A 22877-nucleotide genomic window follows, 5' to 3' on the forward strand; every position below is an offset into this window, starting at 1 on the left:
TTTGTCAAACCTCTATAGATGTGCAGTGGTGTGTACATTGATGGGTCACATCATGACCTGGTATGGGAACACCAACGTCCTTGAATGGAAACAAAAATCCCAAGAAATAGTGGACACAGGTAAAACCCTCTCCACCACTGAGCACATTTTCAAGGAGCACTGTTGCAGGAAAGCAGCATCCATCATCCAGGACTCCCACAATCTGAGCCATGCTCTCTACTCACTGCTGCCAGGTACAGGAGCCTCAAGTCCCAGGAACAGTTCAGTAACAGTTATTACCCCTCAACAATCAGGCTCTTGAACCAAAAGGGGATATCTTTGCTCACCCCTGAATTGATTCCACAACCAATGGACTCACTTTTAAGGACTCCACAACTCATGTTCTTGGTATTTATAGATTATTATTATTCTTTTCTTTTTGTATTGCACAGTTTGCTTTCCTTCACATATTGGTTGTTTGTTGTGTGCAATTTTCATGGTTACTATTGTGTCTCTTTCTATTTATTATGAATGCCTGCAAGAAAACGGATCTGAGCTGTATATGGCAACTACTCTGAGATTATTTTTATATGATAAAATTACTTTGAACTTTCAAGAATGTTGCATGCCCTGTGACAGCCAGCACAAAAATTAAAATCGTCATCTGACAGCAAAAATATTTCTTATATGCATCCAGATGAAGTGTTACTGGTGCAGCTCGGATATTCAGACATGTACTTAGATGATAAATTTACTTTGAACTTTACTCTGAAGTCCAGCGAATGTTAAAAGATGCAAAGCATCTACTTTCTCAGGAGTATCCCCTGTAAGATCTTATGATGTAGGTGATCATTCCCGTGAAACCTCCAGGAATAAGCCCAGCGGCATAGAGTATTTGCTTGTGTTTCTTAATTCATGGTAGACTAGAGTAGCTGTGTGTTTACATGCTTTTATTAATCATTTGAGAATGTCACATGAATTGCATGTGAAGTTCATGTCAGTCAGCTACAACCTACGTGTATTCTATTTTGTTACGGAATACACCACATTATACGTATTCTGTCTGTGTTTTTTTAAAAAATATATAGCGGCTTCAATGTAGTTTATATTATAAGGTGTAGCCTGTTTATAAATATAGGTGAGGAGTTTGTTAGTGTGTGTGTAATGTAGTTTATGTGCTTCTTGCACCAGCCAATATGTTTAATACAATTTAACTTGTTTGTAGGATCATGCGGGAATCAGAGACCACATTGCAGTTGATATTCCCAGTATTAGTTTCTGAAGTAGTCAGTGAGTGCAATCTACTTTAAATTACGCGTGCAGTGTATGCATGCGATGCAGCTTTCCTATGTTGAGTGCGGTTGCCGTGTGTGAGATGCAGGCGAGAGAGTGCATGTGCTCCTGAAGCGGGCAGGCGCTGCAGTGTACTCTGTCTAGGTGCCGTCTCTGTGTGTGTGTGTGTGTATTCTCTAGTTTCTACAGTGCGCGTGAGTTCATCTGGTAGCCAGGGGTGGGTCTATTCCTTACCCACAATACCAGGCTGTCGTTTCCGCTTGCGGCGAGAGCAGGTTCCTGGTTACTCAGGCTGGGAGGAGGAGGCGGTTTCTCGGGATCATTTCTTTTTCCCTCTTGTGTTGGAGTCATTGGTTTCGGGGCCCTCATCCGCTGCTCCACACATACATGGGTTAATCGGTGAGTGGCGGGTGGCGCACCTCCTTTTCGATGAACTACTTTGTTTATTAGGAACACAGGTATTTTCTGTGTTTTGTTTTTGCTCCATCTGCCTGCTGTAGCTGTCGGCGGCGATAGGTGGGAGGGTTTAAACCCGGACTGAGTGTAACCTCCGCCGTGAGGCCGGGGAACTGGGGGGGGGGAGAGTGGGGGTGGGGGCGAGGCCGAGTGCCGATTGCTGCTGCGTCAACGCCCGTCTTTCGGCTCCAAATGCTTACTGGCTTCGGTGGAGATGGAGCCAAGTGCTCCTGGATCTCTCTTGCTCCCCTCACGTTTCCCTCCGGCTCCGGCCAAAGTCACTGAGAGTTGCAGTAGGGCTTAAAAAGTACATAGAGAGCGCAGTGCGGGTCCAAGGCCGCGGCCTGGCCGTATTGTCTCCCCCCCCACCCTTGAAGCCTGACTGTTCGGTGAAACCTGGTGTCGGCTCAGAGGATTATCTAGACTTAAATGGGCAAAAGCAAAACAGCTTAACGATCTGGTGTTGTTGCAGAATGTCATCTTATTTTAATTGAGTTTTATTTCTCCTCAATATTCATAATAATTCTAGTTAACTTGGAAAAAATATATACTTTATGTATTTAATCCAAAGTCAGATTTGACACAGTTCTACATCAACTGTTAAGCAGTGTACTTCATTTCACCCATGTGCTTTTTCCGTTTGTTGATAAATAAGTTATTTGTATTATATTTCACATGCTTAAATATTTGGTGTGAATGGAGTGATCTTATAACGGGTAACGTTTTGAAGAAAATCGTAGTATAGAAATTGTATTTCCATATATTGATCACTTATCTATTGTTTTCCCATTGTAAAATAATTACAAGAGCCTGTCACTTTTTAAAGCCAAGTTAGTTGACTATTTCCATATTTCAGTCAAAACCGATTAAGTTAAACTGATTAAATGTGTGATTTTATTTCCTACAAACATGACTTATGTTGGTTACATTGAGTTGGTTTTGGATATCATAAAATAGAAGCAGATGTCTTCAAAGAATTGTTTGTGTATTTTGTTGGAATCAACAAAATTCAAAAAGGTGTCAATTTTTTAAACTGGTATGGTTTAAAATTTATTGTTAATCAAGCAGTAATTTAAAATTCTTCTGTAAAAACATACATCCTATCTAATAGGGGCTTTCCACCTTGGTAGGAAAAACTGAATAATTGAATATCAGCCATTGCTGGGGTGTTGTTTGCCCACATCCTCCATTCTCTTGGCTCCAGCAGTTGGTGTGTATCAACCTATTTAGAACTGTGGAGGCAGCTGAGATCTACCACTTCCTAGTTGGAGTTTCCAGTGAGAGCAGAGATATCCCAGAAAGGGCTTTCCCATTTTAAACAGTTCACTACTGGTGTCCTAAAATAATTAGAAATACATGCTGTTTAACATTTAATCTTTACCATCCCAGTGCATGAACATTGTGATTTATACTTTGCAGAAGGGATTGTGTTCTGTAATAGGTTATTACAGAATGTTTGGTTTTGGATTTTGTTTCGAACATGTAGTACGAATTTCAAAATTAACATTACTTTGACAGGTAAACACATTCAGAACGAGTTTATAAAAAATAATGCCTCGTTAAAATTTGGCAAGAGTATTTATTAAAATTTGCAATTGCTGTATCTGTGATTTTTTTTTGTTGAACTTGGGATTTGTGCCTCTGTACAATTATGCCTTTTAGAATTTTAAGGAAGTTGAATGCATGCGATTATTTTTAAAGTAATTAAAGGTGCGGAACTAGAGACCCAGACAGAGAACTAAACAAACCGTGGTTGAGAAGCAAAATTCTGAAGTGAGGTAGTGTAAGTAGTGAAATAGCATGTGAAGGAGTGGGAGCCTATTGAAGACAAAGTTAGGGACTTGCACATGGACATTGAGGAACGCTAAATGTTAGGGGCCATTTTTTAAATTTGTTTTCTTAATGTACTAGAGAATTTCTGAATTTGGAGATGACACAAAACTTGACAGTGTTGTGTATTGCAAAGAGCTTAGTGAGATATAAATAGGGTGATGGAATAGCCAGGTTAAGTTAAATGCATTGGTTCATGGAGTGATGCACTTTAGTAGGAAGGATGAGGAGAGGCAACATAAAGCCATTTAAAGAATATTGTTGTTATAAGGGATGCAGGAGCAAAGAGACCTGGGTGAAATAAGCACATATCTTTGAAAGTGGCTGGATAAATCGGAAAAAGTAGTTAATAAGCCAGGCATAATTCTTAGCTTTATCATTTGAGGCATTGGATGTTAAAGGGAAGTTATCTTGTGCTTTTATAAAACACTGGTTCGGCCTTAGTTGGAGTATTTAACCAATTTCCCCCTGGGATCAATAAAGTATGACTATGTGTTCGGTGGAAATGTAAGTGTTTGGTTACCATGTTATAGGAAGCATCTAAAGGTATTAGAGAGGGTCCAGAAACAATTTGTGAGAATGATTCCTGGGACGGAGAGTGATGTTAACAAGAATTGATTAAAGAGCCTTGGATTATTTTCTTTTGGGGAAAAGGGTTTGAGGAATAGTTTGATTGAAGTTATAAAATAGCTGCCTGAACATAGAATTGTAGGAGGCTGCTTCATTTAAGGCAGCAGGAACTGGAGGTCTTGTATAAAATGAGAAAAATGACATAAGGAAAATGTGCAGTGTATTGTTCAAATCTGAAATGCAATCCCTGCAGATGTAGTAGAAGTAGGTTCCATTGTTCAAGAAGGAATTGGGTAAATATATCGATTATAAATTGGGACGAGTTCAAGGACTTTGTTGCATGTGTGGTGATATGATTGATGGGTATAGAAGTGGCATGGAGAAATTAAGAGATAGGAACTGGAACTGAAAACTTTGGGTTACCCTTATGGTCTGTGTGTGTGTGTGTGTGTGTGTGTGTGTGTCTCCCTGTTCTTATTCATCATCTCCTAATGTTTATATTTTCACCTGTTGGCTCAGCTGTAACTAACTTCACCACCCTCTTTTAGCTAGTCATTTGGTGTCTCTAGGTTTTCACCCTATCACAGAACTTCTCTTTGTTCTCTCTACACCCCGCCCACAAATAATTGAAATGATGTTTGATTCATAATTTCTAGTTCTGATAAAAGGTCATTGACCTGAAGTTCAACTTTGTTTCTTTCTCCATAAATGCTGTCTGGTCTGCTGAATATTTATAAGATTACTGTTTATGTTCCATGTGTGGTGATATGATAAAATATTAAATATTACATTCAGAATGCATAGACAATAGATAAAGTAGATGAAAAGTTGTATGTGTCCTACACTATAACACAAAAATTACCTACTTAGTTCTTTTGCATTTATCATTTCCTCTCAATTCTAATGCTTAACGTTATTTGAATATTAGAAGTACTGTTTGGTTTGTTGGAGTTGACAAACACACCAGATGGTGAAACCACTAGAGGTCTGGGATCTTGAGAGGCTACAAAAGGTCCTTAAGCAATACCCCTGAATGTTTTTGAAATGATTTGCAAAACATTGATGCCAGTATTTAAAAATATTGTGAAACTGTAAATCTGCACATTTTAATTTTAAGAACAGGTGATACTTTTAATGTTATTTGTCAAGAGTGGGGTACATATTCAGCTAAGTGCAATAGAGTATTTTTTTCTATGTTATTAGAATGAGGACTTTGTGGTCCAGTTATGCACCCCACATAGGAGGGAGGGGGACAAATATGTTTGGAATGCAGAGTATTTGAACCAATGCATTCTGCATGTTTTTTTTGAGAACAGCTTGAGAAGCTCATTTGTATCTGTCTTTTCATTTCCTCCTCCTCCAATTCCATAAATTTGCATTGATTCACTTTCCAATGTCTTCAAACTGTTTTAGGGGACTGTGGATGTTGGAATAATTTTGGAAACATATGATGGACTCTAAAACTTCTGTTATTTCACAAATAGTCAAGCAAGGGTAAATAATTCCTGCTGTAAAATGTAAGATGGTGTTTGGGAGAAAACGATCAAAAATCCGTTTCAAAGTCTAGTTATAATGCGGATTATAGAGGTGGAGGGATTCCAGCCAAAGACAACATAGAGTGGAGTGTTGTAATTTACAGATATATAAAAATTTGAAATTTGAGTAATATAAATGTCTCAAGTATAAAAAGGCTGCAGATACTGTAAATCTCAGTTGAAAATGAAGGCAACATCTGCTTTAAAAGATGGCAAGAGGTGCAAGGATTTGGTGACTGAGGAAAAGTTCAAGCAGATTGCTACATTCTTGGAGAACAGTATTAATTGTAAGATGATTTGAGTTATGGATTATTCCTAAATTTATTTTGCACTGTCAGCGCAAAACATCAAAATATTTTGTTTTAGAAAATCATTGCAGATTTTATTTTAAACTGTCTTGCTTGAGTTTTCTGATTGGCTTTATATATTTTTATGTGGAAACAGGTATGTTCAGTCAACCAACAATGTCTCTGTTTCCACTTGGAGTATCTTCAAAGATAATTATTGATAAACTTCTCGAATTAATTTGTATTCAAAATGTCCACTCCATCCATAATTTGATACATGTGATTACAGTAATTTCCAATTCTAGGCATAGTTAGCTTGGAGAGTTTTGTTTAAAGTAAATAGCAACTTATCAGATTTATTCATGGAATTTTTCAACTTCCAGTTATTCTGGAAAGTTCAGGCGAACTTTAAATTATGTTGAGAGAAAAAAAATGAAATGGGATGTGCAGTACTTAGCTGTATTTATTTTCCAATTGAAGACGCAAAAGGTTTTAATGAATTGTGTGCAAGTGGGTGTTTTTCACTCTAAATTTCCTGTTCAGAACGGGTGGAGTAGTGGGAGGAAACCAACATGACTCGACCTATTAAATGAGAATCCTGTTAAGTTTTATTCAGTGCTGATTGTGGGAATGTTTTGAATACCATTTGCCTTTGCTTTACTTTTTCAGTGAGAAGTTTGGAATTGCTAGAAGTGGCATTTGCACGGCAAGACTGCTCCTTGTGGGTTCTTGCATTTCTTTTAAATAGAAACACTTTAAAGCCTTGGAGTTAATCCTTCCTTCAAAAAATTAAATAATCACTCAAAATAACAGTACACAAACTCATGAGATGGTGATAATGCAACACATTTTTTCATTCAATGTATTGACTTTGTGCAAATGCAGATAACTCTTGCCAAATAGTGAGAAGCTAAACTAATTCTAACATTCCATTTGGTTTGTGATGAAAGTAATTTCTCTTTGGCCTTGGCTACAGGAAAACTTTTTCCAGTGATGCTTGGAGCACTATTGAATCGTTGTCTCCTTATTTGAACTTGAATCTTGATGTTTAACTATCTTTTTAATAAGAGAAAGAACTTTAGTAACACCTGTATATATTTAAAATAAAGGAATTTGAAGGTAATTTAAAGTGCTTAACATCTATCTAGTATATTTTGGTCTCGTATTGACAATTAAATGCAGAATAAACACACGGATACCAGTTTACTCAGGAAATGATCATCCACATTAAAACATCAGTAGGCTTTGCAATGAGCTAATGTCTCAAGAGATTTTTCAGAATTACTGTGCTCGGGCTGAAATGTTTCAATCAATGTATTGTGAAAAATGAGTAGTTAAATTAGTGAAGTTTTTCTAAAAATTAGAAAATTTCTTTGAGATACTAATTCAGACTGTAGTTTGATTGCAGAAGTACTGGCAGTGTTCTATAACCTTGCCAAATTGACTGCTTAGCATAAGCCTAAATAGTGTATCCTGATCTGTTGTTTCCACAGAAGAGTGAGGAATTTACAAAAATGCTGAAAGTTAGTTTGATTCTGTTCCCACCTGTGTACACTTTGTAGAAGTTATCACTCAGTTATACTTATAATGGTGAAACCTGGTTCTTGGGGCTTTTCTAATTCCCTCTTTCTGCATTCCTCTTCCCCATCATACTCCCAATGGGCAATTATAGCTAAAGCTTGAAGTATAATGTTTGTTGAGTAATGCTTATAAAATAGAGAATATTTGTTTTTATATTCCAATACAATTTACTATAAAAGAGGGAGGACATGAGCTTGCTATGCATGTTACATTTCTGCAGAGTGTTGACAGAGATAGTGGTAACATTCTGAATTGTGTTGGGGGAATGAGAGCTTTAATTGAGTTTACTTTGGTAGCTCTGTAACTAGTTACAGAATTTCTGAATTATTAGGAGAGATGATGAACAAGGATACACAGCAAATGCTGGAGAAACTCAGTAGGCCTGGCAGCATTAATGGGAACGAGTACAGTCGATGTTTCAGGCTGAGACCCTTCAGCAGGACTGACCTGCTGAAGGTTCTCGGCCCGAAATGGCGACTGTGCTGTTTTCCATAGATGCAACCTGGCCTGCTGAGTTCTTCCAGCATTTTGTGCATGTTGCTTGGATTTCCAGCATCTGCAGATTTTCTCCTGTTTGTGAATGAACAAAAATCGTTTATCGTTAATTGTGAACCTCTTCCATCCTCACATTGGTTCACTTATGTTGAAGATTGGTTTAGCAAGTTGACTTTTCAGATTCTTTCTCTTGTACAAAACATCTCATTAAAACGGATCTTTCCAGTAACTCCTTAGAAAAATGCATTGCCTGATGCAATATTACACAGCAACAAGGGTTGGACATGTTGACTTTTACTGGGTATTAGCTAATTTTCCTTCTTGACTGAGGGGAAAAAAGACCCCTGATCTGTCTGATTTTTTTTTTCTGGACAAATGATAGGACTGGTGTTCTGTCTTAGTGTGTGCAAGGGAATGATTACCCAAGGAACAATTTTCCCACAATTTCAGCAAAGCAAAAATGCTGGTCATTGACTTCAGGAAAGTGTGGGTAGGATAGTGGGGTGTACACGCCCCTGTTTACGTCAATGATGCTGAGGCCAAGACAGTTGAGAGCTTCAAGTTCCTCGGAGTGAATGTCACTAATGGCCTGCCCTGGCCCAACCACGTGGACCCAAAGTTAATAAATGCCCTTCCTTCCAATGTCTCTACTTCCTCAGGAGGCTAGTGAAATTTGCTATGTTTCTATTGATTCTTATCAGTTTTTATCAATGCTTCATAGAATGCATCATATCTAGGTGTATTATAGCTTGCTATGACAACTGCCCTGCCCATGACTCCGAGAAATTGCAGTGTTCTGGACCCAGCTCAGCACATCACAAAAACCAGCTTATCCTCCATGGACTCTGTCTGTGCTTCTCACTGCCTCAATAATGCAGCCAACGTAATTAATACCACCCACCTCGGACATTTTCTCTGCTCCCCCTCCTATCTGGTTGTAGGTACAAAAGCCTTGAAAGGAGGTACTAGTAAGCTTAAGAATAGCTTCTATCCTGCTGTTGTAAGACTTGGGCAATTCCCTAGAATGTCAACGTGGACTCAACTTTACAATCCATCTTGCACTTCATTATCTATTTTCACTGTACTTTTTCTGTAACTGTAACACTTTATGCTACAGCTTGTTTTTCCTTGTACACCATCAGTTCACTGTAGTAATAAATTGATCTGTATGAGTGGTATGCAGGAATTAGAATGAGGTTTAATATCACAGGCATATGCCATGAAATCTGGCAAGTAGTCACTGTATCTCCGTACATGTGATAATAGTAAACCAAGTTACCAATGGAGGTATTTAAATAGAAGTGGGAGACAAGCTTCTGGCCTTCATGGTTAGTGCATCACCCATTAAGATGATGGCTGATTCTGTATCTTGTTATTGAGCTATCTTCCTGCCCAGTCCTTGTGCCCATATGCAATCATCTTTATTTTTGTTGGGCTAAGAAGGAGATTGGAATGTTAAGTGAAGTTAATGTAACAATGAGGTTGTTGTGATTATAGTAAAATTTGAATTGCAACTATTGGCAAATCTAGCCACTTTGCATGCAGTAATTGTTTTTGTTGTGATGTTTTATATTAAGGAGTCAAGTTACTGTTTGGATTTGTGAACGGTGTGGAATTTGTGTAACTGGATGGAGGGTTTAGTCATTTATTCTGTTTAGAGTATTTATTTATGGCATCTAAAAAGTGATAAATATTATTCATTTAGCCAGCTATCCTGTCTAAAATACTTTGTTTATTTTGGGCAGAAAGCTCTGCTTGCTCATGCATACAAATTTAATGAAATTTTTTCATTCATTGGACCTAGCTTGATTTACGGGCCTTTCCTGTGATGTTATCCTCTAATTTTAACCAATTAATTTAAAAGGATTTGCACACCCTGTTAAGTGTGCCAGGTACTGATTATTTTTCTCTCTGTAAAACCTTTTACACGTCTGTTATTTAAATCTTGCTTCTGTTACCACAACAGTTGTTGTTTGCTTTGTTACATTATAAAATGCATTGTATCATAATATTGCATTTGGTAACATAATTGTCACTAATACCTGGAGACTCATTTTTCCCCATTTTTTCCCTTTGTTATGTGGTTACTGCTTATTTCTAACTTTTCAAGATAAGTTAAGTATTGGTGAATAAATTACATATACAGTAGTGATTAGGTAGGAGTTAGGTGGATGTGGAGTGAGTGTGTGTAGGTGTAGTTTGAGAAAACAGTACAAAGTTTTTTCTTTGAAAGAACAAAGGAGATCCAGGTAAATAGTTTACCCAGGAATGAACAACCGTTATTACTTAGCACTTTGGAAAAGTAGCAAAAAGATGAAAGTGAAGCACTCTTTTACTGAATAAAAGTTGAAATAATCTTAAAGGCCTGATTTCATGACTTCATTTAAACATAGCTATGTTTGTAGTCTTTCGTAGAAACTATTTAAATATTGCTTACAAGTTGGTGTCGCCAATTCATTCATCATTTCTAGCATCTTGATATGTTGGGTTCTATTAAATTCAGTCAGCTGTTAACTTACTATCAATTTCAAAGTCTAGTATTAGTGCTTCTTTGAAATCAAAGATTTTTTTTTAAAAAGTAATGTATGGCGGGATATCACTATGGAAATGCAAAGTCTAATCTTGTTTACCTATCAAAATGGCTAAGGATTAACTTGAAAAGAAAAGATACGGGGGGGGGGTGTGTGTGTGCGTTGTGGATCCGACAAAGTTGGTATGTCAGCATGTACAAGGTCAACTCCAAATGATTTTACATGAATTCTAAGAATGTAAGGCCGGGAATTTTTTGACTCTGGCAAGCTCTGTTCACTGATGAACTCCATACTAAACTGCACTTGCCTTTGCAACAGGCACAAAATGCTGCAGGAACTCAGCAGGTCAGGCTGCACTTTTGGGAAAGAATAAACAGTCTACATTTTGGGCTGAGACCCTTGCTCTGGATTTCCAGCATCTGCAGATTTTTTTGTGTTTGCATTTGCCTTTAGCAGCTCAGTTGCAGCTTCACTAGGGTAGCTCGAGGCTCACCAATGAGTTATTGCACTGTGCAAGTGACAGGACCAGAACAAGGCCCTACCCACTTGAGGCTGGGGTGAAAGTGACAGCTGGTTAATCCAGAGATATAGGATTCTGCAGACATGGGAACATGCAACAATCAATATATTGCTGGAGGTTAGGCAGCAGCTATGAAGAGGTATTGTTAACCAGCTGTCATGACTATTAAAGAATTGCTTTTAATTTGACTTAGACAAGTATTTAGGAGTCATGAAACGAGATAAACCTTAAATGTCTATTTATATTAAAACATTCAAATAAATGTTCAAGCAACACACATCAAAGTAGCTGGTGAGCGCAGCAGGCCAGGCAGCATCCCTAGGAAGAGGTACAGTGGACGTTTCAGGCTGAGACCCTTCGTCAGGACTAACTGACGAAGGGTCTCGGCCTGAAACGTCGACTGTACCTCTTCCTAGGGATGCTGCCTGGCCCGCTGCGCTCACCAGCTACTTTGATGTGTGTTGCTTGAATTTCCAGCATCTGCAGAATTCCTGTTGTTTGCGAAATAAATGTTCAATGTATCTTAAAAATTCTGTTGTTTCTATCTTGACTGCAATGACACATGCAACGGTAAGTTACCCATGCAAGAACCAAGCAATGGCAGGAAGTTTGTTGACTTACTGGATGGCATGAAGGGTCCTGCAGTGAAGTGTGATTGTACATCAGTGGCTCCGTATAGCATACCCTCACATGGATAGGATTCCTGGCTATAAATTGGGGAAATGCTGGTACCTCAGTACAGAACAATGTGTTTTCTCATGAAAATTTGACCATGTTTAGGAAAAAATTGATCTGAACCTGTGATAGGGTGTGCACATTGTTATGGTAACAGTTACCGTAAAACCAAAAGATGGAAAATATTGGAAATGGAGAAGTATGGCCGCATAATTGAAGAGAAAGGGTGAAATAATTGATTTATTTGTTCTTTTTTCTCTCTCTGCAAGATTATGTATTGCATTGAAATGCTGTTGCTAAGTTAACAAATTTCACATCACATGCCGGTGATAATAAGCCTGATTCTGATTCTGAAATGGATAGTTACCTTAAGCGATTGTAGCCCTCAGGTCCTCATATTAAATACAGTGTACATGAAGGGAAGATGATGTGCTGTTCCTCAGGTTCATGTTGGGCATTATTGTTGCAATAAAGCAGGTTCATCTTGGAGAGGTTACAATGGGAATGAGATGGAAAATTGAAAGCTACGATGACTGGAAGGTCAGAATTGCCATTGTGGTCTGGATGTATTATGGCAATCCTTTGCTGTAATCCTACTCTGACTTTTCTGGAACAATGTAGGAGATTGAAGGGAATGAAATCCAATATCTATCTTTCATGTGGCTTTGTAACATGTACAGTGGCATGCAAAAGTTTGGGCACCCCTGGTCAAAATTTCTGTTACTGTGAATAGCTAAGCGAGTAAAAGATCACCTGATTTCCAAAAAGCATAAAGTTAAAGATGATACATTTCTTTAGTATTTTAAGCAAGATTACTTTTTATTTCCGTCTTTTACAGTTTCAAAATAAAAAAAGGAAAAGGGCCCGAAGCCAAAGTTTGGGCACCCTGCATGGCAGCACTTAGTAACACCCCCTTTGGCAAGTATCACAGCTTGTAAACGCTTTCTGTAGGCAGCTAAGAGTCTTTCAATTCTTGTTTTGGGGATTTTCACCCATTCTTCCATGCAAAAGGCTTCTAGTTCTGTGAAATTCTTGGACCATCTTGCATGCACTGCTCTTTTGAGGTCTATCCACAGATTCTTGATGATGTTTAGGTCGGGGGACTGTGAGGGCCATGGCAAAACCTTCAGCTTGCACCTCTTGAGGTAGTCCATTGTAGATTTTGAAGTGTGTTTAGGATCATTATCCTGTTGTAGAAGCCATACTCTTTTCATCTTCAGCTTTTTTACGGATGGTGTGACATTAGCTTCCAGAATTTGCTGTTATTTAATTGAATTCATTCTTCCCTCTACCAGTGAAATGTTCCCCGTGCCACTGGCTGCAACACAAGCCCAAAGCATGATCATCCACCCCTGTGCTTAACAGTTGGAGAGGTGTTCTTTTCATGAAATACTGCACCCTTTTTTCTCCAAACATATCTTTGCTCACTGCGGCCAAAAAGTTCTATTTTAACTTCATCAGTCCACAGGACTTGTTTCCAAAATGCATCAGGCTTGTTTAGATGTTCCTTTGCAAACTTCTGATGCTGAATTTTGTGATGAGGACACAGGAAAGGTTTTCTTCTGATGACTCTTCCATAAAGGCCAAATTTGAGCAGGTGTCGCTGCACAGTAGAACAGTGCACCATCAGTCCAGAGTCTGCTAAAACTTCCTGAAGGGCTTTTGCAGTCAAACAGGGGTTTTGATTTGCCTTTCTAGCAATCCTATGAGCAGTTCTCTCGGAAAGTTTTCTTGGTCTTCCAGACCTCAACTAGACCTCCACCGTTCCTGTTAACTGCCATTTCTTAATTACATTAAGAACTGAGGAAATGGCTACCTGAAAACGCTCTGCTATCTTCTTATAGCCTTCTCCTGCTTTGTGGGCATCAATTATTTTAATTTTCAGGGTGTTAGGCAGCTGCTTAGAGGAGCCCATGGCTGCTGATTGTTGGGACAAGGATTGAGGAGTCAGGGTATTTATAAAGCTTTGAAATTTGCATCACCTGGCCTTTCCTAACGAAGATTGTGAACAAGCCATAGCCCTAACAAGCGAATTAAGGTCTGAGACCTTGGTAAAAGTTATCTGAGAGCTCAAATCTCTTGGGGTGCCAAGCTTTTGCATGGTGCTCCTTTCCTTTTCTTCATTCTAAAACTGTACAAAACAAAAATAATACACAATCTTGCTTAAAATGTTGAAAAGAATGTTTCATCTTTAAGTTTATGACTTTTGGAGATCAGTTCATCTTCTATTCACTTAACTATTCACAGTAACAGAAATTTTGACTGGGGTACCCAAACTCTTGCATGCCACTGTAGCTTAATTTTATAATCTGTAGCGATCACACTGCTTTCTTTCTCAATATGTATGACTATACCTCTGTATTTCAATTTTTTTTTCAGTTTCCTTTTCTGAAAACAAAACTTTAAAAAAATGTAATTGTTACTGTGGTGTCTATGCCCTATTGCAGCTTAAAAGACTTGTTTCTCACTTTTCAGGTTCTGATGAAAGATGGTTGACTCATTCTCTCCATTTCTCTACCTCCTGCACTTGAACTGCAGAGTGCACTTTATGATGAATTATCTGATAATTAATTTTGGTTACTGGTCCTCATTTGGATCATTGTTTTTAAACATAAGGATAGTCTGGAATCTTGAACTACAGTAACCGATTTGTATTCCATTTCATCCTTGATTCAGAGTAATGCCTTCATGATGTTACCTTGCAAAGCACACTGATAATTTGTAGTATGCATCATGAAGTGCGATGAACTACAGTAAAGAGGATGTCCAAGTCTGATGAAGTACCTTGCTGCACAGCATTTTATGTAGTAGAATTAATTTGCAGTCTCAGGTTCAAGATCCGTAGTATTCATAGCATATTAAACAAACATTTATCTATTAAACAATCATTTATCTTGATGCTGCTAGTAGGACCCAGAAATTCAAATTTTTGGGCAGTTTTTAATATAGCATGAACAATTCAAAAATCTTAGGCACTTTGAAACATGACAGGTGCTATATAAATGCAAACTTATTCCATATCTTCATTTCTCCCATCAGTTTTCAAATGATGGAGTTATGGATTAGCGTTGTGTCAAATTGTTTGCTGTATTCCCTTCCATGGCATCATTTTATACACTTCAGAAATACTTCATGGTACAGGTGTCCCCCACTTTTCGAACGTTCGCTTTACGAAACCTTACTGTTACGAAAGACCTACATTAGTACCCTGTTTTCACTTTCAGAAGGTGTTTTCACTGTTACAAAGAAAGGCAGCATGCGATAAAAAATCACACGATAAAAGGCAGCGCGCACCCGGAGCAGCCTCTCTTCCCCGGATTCGGAAAGGTATTGCTTAAACACGTTGCATTGAGCAGCCGTTAGCAAGGTAAGTTCTAAGGTGTCGGAAAAGCCTGAAAGAGCTCGTAAGGGTGTTACACTTAGCCTAAAACTGGACATAATTAAGCGTTTCGATCGTGGTGAACGAAGCAAGGACAAAGTGAGTTTGGCTTGTGGAAGCTGACGAAGATGATGTTGAAGAGGTTTTGGCATCCCATGACCAAGAACTGATAGATGAAGAGCTGATGCAATTGGAAGAGGAAAGGATAACAATCGAAACCGAATGCAGTAGCGAAAGTGAAGTCGTCCAGGAACTGAACGTGAAGCAACTGCATGAGATTTTCGCTGCAATGATAAAGTACGACTTTAATTTTGAAAGGGTACATCGGTTTAGGGGATATTTGCAGGATGTTTGAGTCCTTACAAAGAACTGTGTTAGAAAAATGCTCGAGGCTCAGCAGTCAAGCAAACCTTCCACATCAGCCACAGCAGACGACGAACCTCGACCTTCGACATCGAGGCAGGCAGTCATAGGAGAAGATGAGCTGCCTGCCCTGATGGACGATGAGATGACACCGCCGTGTCCCACCACCCCAACCCCTGAGCCCCGGACAGATACTGTACCGATTCACGGAGAATGCAGTGGTTGCCGGGAGGCACACAGCACATCTTTAAGAAAAAAAGCCGAAATAAACATGCTAATTAATTAGATGCCGCCTAGCACGTAATTGTCGGCCCAGATCAGTGCCGGTGCAATTGGCAATCACCTCTGATCTGCGCCGACATTTACGTGCTGGGCAGCACCTAATTAATTAGCATGTCTATTTTGGCTTTTTTCTTAAAGGTGTGCTGTGTGCCTCCCGGCTACCGCTGCGTGCTTCAGGGCAATGTATCAGGTGGCAGCCTGGAGGGTGGGGACCACTGCACCACCCCAACCTGCGATGACTCAGTCTAACACACCATCATCAGTGTGCTCGATGTCTTCCCAATTCCCGTAAGTGATACTACACTGTACATACATTATTTCTACTTTATATAGGCTGTGTATTTTTACGTGTTACTTGGTAGATTTGGCAGCTTCATAGTTTAAAGGTTAATGGAGAGCGTGTTTATGCCAACGGCGCTTGCGTGAGACTTTCTGCTGAGAGCGCTTGCTTGAGATTTTCGCTACGGAGATCTGTGCAGGCAATCGTTGTAGAGAAGTATTTCTACTTCATATAGGCTGTGTATTTATCATATCATTCCTGCTTTTACTATATGTTACTGTTATTTTAGGTTTTGTGTGTTATTTGGCATGATTTGTTAGGTTATTTTTGGGTCTGCGAATGCTCACAAAATTTTCCCATATAAGTAAATAGTAATTGTTTCTTCGCTTTACGACATTTCGGCTTACGAACCGTTTCATAGGAACGCTCTACCTTCGGATGGCGGGGGAAACCTGTATAATGTTCTGAAATGTGGCAGTGTGAGACATATTCCATAAGTACCATTTTTTCACTGTTATTATTCCTGTACATTTGCCCATGTTGGCAAGAAGTAAAATGACATGACAGTTTTAGATGACAACATATTTACTACTTATAAAATGCTACTCTTGAATAAGTGAAGAGAAATGCGTGTTTAGTTCACTTCGAGGTTAACTTATCACTTCATGCTATGTGAAATCATAATTCACGCTTTAGTAATTATTTTGTGAACTCTTAAATTCTGGCAATAATTTGGGTTAAATGTATTAGGAAAACAACTTGGTTTATTCTGCACAGAGCCATAACAAGGGCTACACACTACACTCCTTTCCTAGTCATGGTCATTGTTAACTTGGAGATACTTTTTTAATTGGGTTGTCAAATTGTTTCATTGTTGTTGCATCTGGAAAGATATTATGGGTGTAGGTTCACCAAAATACAGTTGTTCGAGAAGTCAGGTTCACAGCATCTTCTCAAGGAGTATTTTGAATGGGGAATAACCGCTAGTCTTGCCAAGAACATCAGTAAATAAACTTTAATATTTTGAATATGGAGTACGTTTGAAATTTTGCATGGATTTACCAACATTTTCTGTTCTTTTTGAGGGCTTATCGTTGTACAAAAAAGTGGATGTTCTTCACAGCGTCTTCAATAATTTGGTCCTGATATTTGGTATTGATTGAAAACAATGAATTAGAATTGCATTTATTATAATTTTATGCAATATTGGAATATTTGCTATTTGTTTCTAGGACGTTTAAAACCACTGGGAGACTGTGAACAATCCTGGGGAAAGAATGGGAAGGAACTGGCACTACATTGATGAAGGAGAAGGACAGCGGGAGAAAGAAAGACAGTAAGTAAGCAAAAAAAGTTACAATAATTGCAATTTCTTGGCTATTAATTGATCATCTGATTTTTGTACTCTAGAAGTATGCCAAAACAGTGGAAGGGCTTGTTATAATTGACCTAAGTTAAGCGCTTTCTAACATTATCTTCAATAAATGTAGCTCTCCTTAGAGATTGTCAAGGAACAGTAGAAAGATCATGATAATGTGTTCAAATAAAAAGTTGCTGATGCAGTGATCTCATTAGAAGCAATCAGCTTTGCAGTATAGGAATAATTATAGCTGGAAATGGTTAGTATTGGGGTGGACATACTGCTGAGAGCTTACCAAATGTATATACTTAAGATTTTCTCTGAGATGTATGATGAAGACCCCAAGATGGGATTAATTGAATTGCTTTACGTTTGTGGATAATTTCTATCGGCATTACCTTGGACCTCTTGTAGAGCTTTATGTGATACTCAATTATGTTGCCATTTACAAGGTGAAATCAAACTGCGGATATCAGCTGATATCAAAGGTAAAAGGAACATCATAAGCTGTCAGCTCCAAGGTGATTTGGTTCTCCTGAATCATTAAGGCTAATCTTGAACATTTTTTCTTCCTCTTTTTGATCTATTAGCACTTATATTGTTTGTGACAGAAAGATGAAGTAAATATCCAGTTCATTTCATAAAATATCAGAATAGACCATTTGTGAAAGGCTTCTTCATAGCAATTTGTTTCATTTCATCACCATGAAGGATAAGAGCAGTTGACTGTAATGTATGGGCACAAGTTATCCAACGTGGAAAGGTCTTACAGTTCTTTCTTGTTGGTGCAATTATTGGAACTCTATTAGTCTTATTGGAATAATATTGCCGCAAACATTGCTGTGGTTAAAAGAAGTAGCTCACCACACCATCTTAAGGGCAATTGGCGATGCTCAGTAAATACCTTGTCAATCATTCTTAAATGAACTTTTAAAATAAGTTCCTTTTGCCTTTTCCTGTGGCACCTGGAACTCAAATATATTTGGCCCTCTGAATGACAGAAGCAATTAGAATGTACATTTTTGAGGTTTAATCATGTAGTACATGACAATAATGTCAATCCTGTCCATATGAGTCTGGTTGCCAACACTGATAACCAGATATTGTTGGACTGCAGCCAAAGAATGGACTCACTGAGCTAACTCTGCTTCCCCCCCCCCCCCCCCCCCAAATTTGGTCATTTAGTAGTTAGTAGTAATCCCTCATATTGTACTGAGTGATAGACAGTCTTATTAGTTAAACTAATTAGACTTGACATTTGGTTGGTTAGTGCCACAACGGATACTGAGTTTGTGTGACCTTAGTTCTCTTTGCAATTCTCCCCTTGGATTTAAAGAAAGTGCCTTTCAAAATTCCAGAGGTTGTACTTTTTTACTCTTTCTACTCCTTTCTCTGAACCATGTTTAATTAAATGAGGATATAACATTGCATATCTTATATTTTGTCTATTTTAAATGTATTGGTTGGAGACAGCATATGGTCAGGTGATTTTGAAACCTGTTCTTGCTGCAACGACATCTTGAAATTATTGTCCTTTAAATAATCTGTGTGCTGAAGGTGGGAAAATGTGAGGTAATTTACTTTGACAAGAAGCATAGACAACCAGAATGGTTAAGGTGTTCATATTATAGTTAATAAGATGCAAACATGTAGATACAGTGTACTGTTTGGGCCAGCAAAATATTTGGAAGGCTGAAGAATTATTGACCCTAATGGGAAGGAGGTTAGTCTTCAAGAACAAGGAAATCCTGTAAAACTGTTAAAATCTCACCTGGAACATTTTGTATTGGTTTCTATACTAAAGAAAGAAATGTATGGCTTGTAAGCAATAAATTGTAAATTGACTCTATTGATTTATAGGAGAGGGGCATGTCCAATGAGGGGGTGGGAGGTAAAGGTTTAGCAAAAAGAACGGTGTCATTGAAATGCAGACAGTTTGAGAGGATATTTACTGGATAGAAGATGGAAAGCTACTTTTTCAGTCTGGTGAATCTAAAAATGGGGGCATACTCCAGGTTAAGGAAAAAGAGTGAAATAGATTTTTCCTTGTGTTCAAGGGAATGAAGGGATTTTGGAATGCCATATTAATCTTGGATTTATGGAATGGAGTAGCATGGGTTGGAATGACCGAACTCTCCTAAATCTTTGCTTTGTTACTCTGACTTTGAGGGTCAACTATGAATTATATAGAGATCAAAGCAAGAACTACACAAGCTGGAAATGTAAAATGACGAAAGCATTGGGACACTCAGCAGTCCAGCCACATACTGTGGCAGGAAAGAGTTAACGTTTTGGGTTTGGGACCCCTTCTCAGAATGGGTCCCAGCAATGTACTTGGTTTACTTGCTTAAAGGTTGTTGGTCGCAGTGTGGTGGTTTCTGGATTGAGGTGAGCAAGTACAGATTGAGCATCTCGTTTGCAGACTTTCTGTATTAAATCTACAGACTTGTCTGACGAGAGGCCTTTGACCTTGCATGTACATACTGTGGAGCACATTTTTCGTTTGTGTTGCAACATCAGACATTTTGCTTTGTTAAATATCATTGATCTGAACCAATAAAGGATAATGTTCATTTTGTCAAAGTAGAAGCATGTTTCTTGTATGTAGAGCCACTTCTTTTGGTATGCAAGACTGATTTATTTTTTTTTCTCCACTTTATTCTTTCACTAGAATTCAGAAGCAACAACAATATCTGTCAATAAACAATCGAAAGGATGATATGGAAATCCCATCACACTACCGTCACTTGTTACGGGAATTGAATGAACAGCGGCAGCATGGCATCCTTTGTGATGTGTGCATCATTGTCGAGGGGAAAATCTTTAAAGCACATAAAAATGTTCTGCTTGGTAGTAGCCGCTACTTCAAGACTTTGTACTGTCAGGTGCAAAAGATGTCCTCTGATCAGGCTACTGTGACTCATTTGGACATAGTCACTGCGCAGGGTTTCAAAGTAATCATAGATTTTATGTACTCAGCACACCTAGCGTTGACAAGCAAGAATGTCATTGAGGTGATGTCAGCTGCAAGTTATCTGCAAATGACAGACATAGTTCAGGCATGTCACAGTTTTATCAAGGCAGCTTTAGATATCAGCATAAAGACTGAACCATCAGAGGATATTATGGAGTATGATATGGGAGCTCCCTCGAGCAGCAGCATTGATGTTGTAACCCCAGTAGCAGTGGGCAGGAGTAGCTCTCCTTGGTTAGAAAGGCGACGGACAAGCCCAGCAAATTCTTCTGGAGATTCAGCAATTGCAAGTTGTCATGATGGCGGAAGCAGCTACAGCAAAGAGGAACACGAGCAGAAAACTGACAGTCATGATGACATCTCTTCACAATCACTCTGGTCTAGTGACATTGGTTACAATTCATTTAGAGTTAAGGAGGAACAGATATCTCCTTCACATTATGGAGGTGCTGAACTGAGAGAAACCCACCTTGGAAAGAGCAACACTTCAGCACAAACTGGATTTTCTGATCAGGTCCCTGAGGGATGGCAGCTATCTGGCAGGAAAAAGAATCGCAAAAACAAACAAACGGTGCGCCACATTACACAGCATGTTGAAGTGGACAGCAGACCCAGCTCTCCAATGCCATCAATGCTAACTGTTGGTGGATGGCCATACAGTAGCCGTGATGGGACAGGTAAGCAAAATGTTTGTATGCGCTTTTATGGAGACATGTACTTAAAAGTTAATGACCATTTTTGGATCATCGGATATTATACCAAAGAAGATGGCTGTTCACCTCTCAGAATCGGGTTTAATATCATTGACATATGTCATGAAAGTAGTTGTCTTTGTGGCAGCCGTACAATGGAATAAGTAATGGAAAAATAACCTATTACAGTAAGTATATATATTTAAAGTAGCTAAATTAAATAGTAGAAAAATAGAAATAAAAAAGTAATGAGGTAATGTTCATGAGTTCGATGTCCATTCAGAAATTGGATGGCAGAGGGGTAGCTTATTTAAGGAGTAATGTAAACAGTCTTTGCTCCAAGGGGATAATTTTCTTACGGCGCTTTATTTATTCAGATATGAAATGTCCTTTGTGTCTCAGTTGTAAGTCAAAATAGTAAATGACCAAATTTTTAGCTTGGAGAAGCTTTGCAAGGTCTTGCTGTGAATTCACTGCATTTTGAAGTCCCCTTGCCAATTCAAGGTCTATTATTTCAATTGACATTGAAAGGAGTATGTGGGGTGATGGTTCTTTATCCTATACTATTATTTTGCCACTGGAGTGGTTGAGTAGTCTTGCAGGTTGTCTGTAAACATACCTAAATTTTTGTGTGTTTTTTCATAGACATGAGTTCACTCTTGTCGCTTGCAGTTGATTTAGACATGGGTGATATGCTGGGGGTTTAAATTTGCAGATTGAGGGATAGTGCTAATTCATTTCAATTGTAGTTGCATTTGTTAACTTTCAGTTATTCAAGACAGTTCCAATGCTTTCTTAAAACGGCTGTTTTTCTTCATTAATCTTCATTTTTACTGAAATCTCACGAGTTAAGTGAATACTGTGCTGCACAAGTTTTCAAGGATGTACAGAATGGAAATAAAGCTAATAACTGCAGTTAGTGGAATCTGAAATATACAAATATGAAATGCTGGAAATAGTAATTAAGTCATGCAGCATCCATGGAAGCAGAACAGTAGTAGTCCTTCAGACTTGTCAGATGAAGTTGGAAATCAAATGTGTTTTTAAGTTGGAGAAGAGGGATAAGAGTGGAAAGGAGGAGGGCAGTTACAAGGAAAAAAATTATGCAAATGGTGGTTATACTAACCAAATGGGTGGTGGAATCATGCTAAATTACAACTGATCTCTGGCTGAGGTTTAAATACTAATGATGGTGAATCAGGTTTACTATCACTGGCATATGTCATGAAATTTGTCTTTGCGGTAGCAGTACAATGCAGTACATAATGGAGAGAATAAAACGTGAATTGCAGTAAGTACATATGTTAAATAAATAGTGAAAAAATAAAAAAAGTAGTGAGATAGTGTTCATGTGTTCAAGGTGAATGTCCATTCAGAAATGGACGGCAGAGGGAAAGAAACTGTTGCAGAACAGTGGGGGAGAGAGGAAGAAGAAACAATACTGATGCAGACACTGCACGAAAATAATCAGAGGGTTGTGCACAATCTGTGGGGAGAGAAAAATGGTTAAACTTTGAGTTCAGTGTAGAGTCTAAAGGGCAGATGTGTGCCTTGATAGAACACGACTATTCAGGCTTGTGTTGGCCTTAAACATCATCCAAAGTGGGATAGAGAGTTGAAAAGCAACTTAGTATGCGTTAGTGGTGGAGAGTAGAAATTTTTAGGGTGTTGTAGTAGGTGCTGATCAGGTGGTCAGCTTTGACTTGAATGATGAAGGACTGTTGGAAAGCTATGTTAAGAGTCTTTTAAATGCCTCTGATGTACCAGCCTCCGCTGCCATCTCTGACAGCATATT

General features: G+C 38.5%; 1 protein-coding gene across 4 annotated transcripts in view; it reads left to right on the plus strand.

The window, feature by feature from the left end:
* Nucleotides 1–1537: 1537 nt before the first annotated feature.
* Nucleotides 1538–22877, plus strand: part of zbtb46 (zinc finger and BTB domain containing 46) — a 76282-nt gene continuing 54942 nt past the window's right edge. Inside the window, exons 1-3 of one of the 4 annotated variants that reach the window (XM_063041354.1) lie at nt 1538–1671; nt 17289–17396; nt 20088–21067. In XM_063041354.1, the coding sequence (XP_062897424.1) occupies nt 17359–17396; nt 20088–21067 (1018 nt within the window). In that variant the 5' untranslated portion in view covers nt 1538–1671; nt 17289–17358. Of the gene's footprint in view, nt 1731–17288; nt 17397–20087; nt 21068–22877 lie in introns of all 4 variants that reach the window. The other 3 variants (XM_063041352.1, XM_063041356.1, XM_063041353.1) reach the window with 3 other exon arrangements.

The sequence above is a fragment of the Mobula hypostoma genome, chromosome 2 (assembly GCF_963921235.1).
Source record: "Mobula hypostoma chromosome 2, sMobHyp1.1, whole genome shotgun sequence".
In the NCBI taxonomy this organism is placed as follows: domain Eukaryota; kingdom Metazoa; phylum Chordata; class Chondrichthyes; order Myliobatiformes; family Myliobatidae; genus Mobula; species Mobula hypostoma.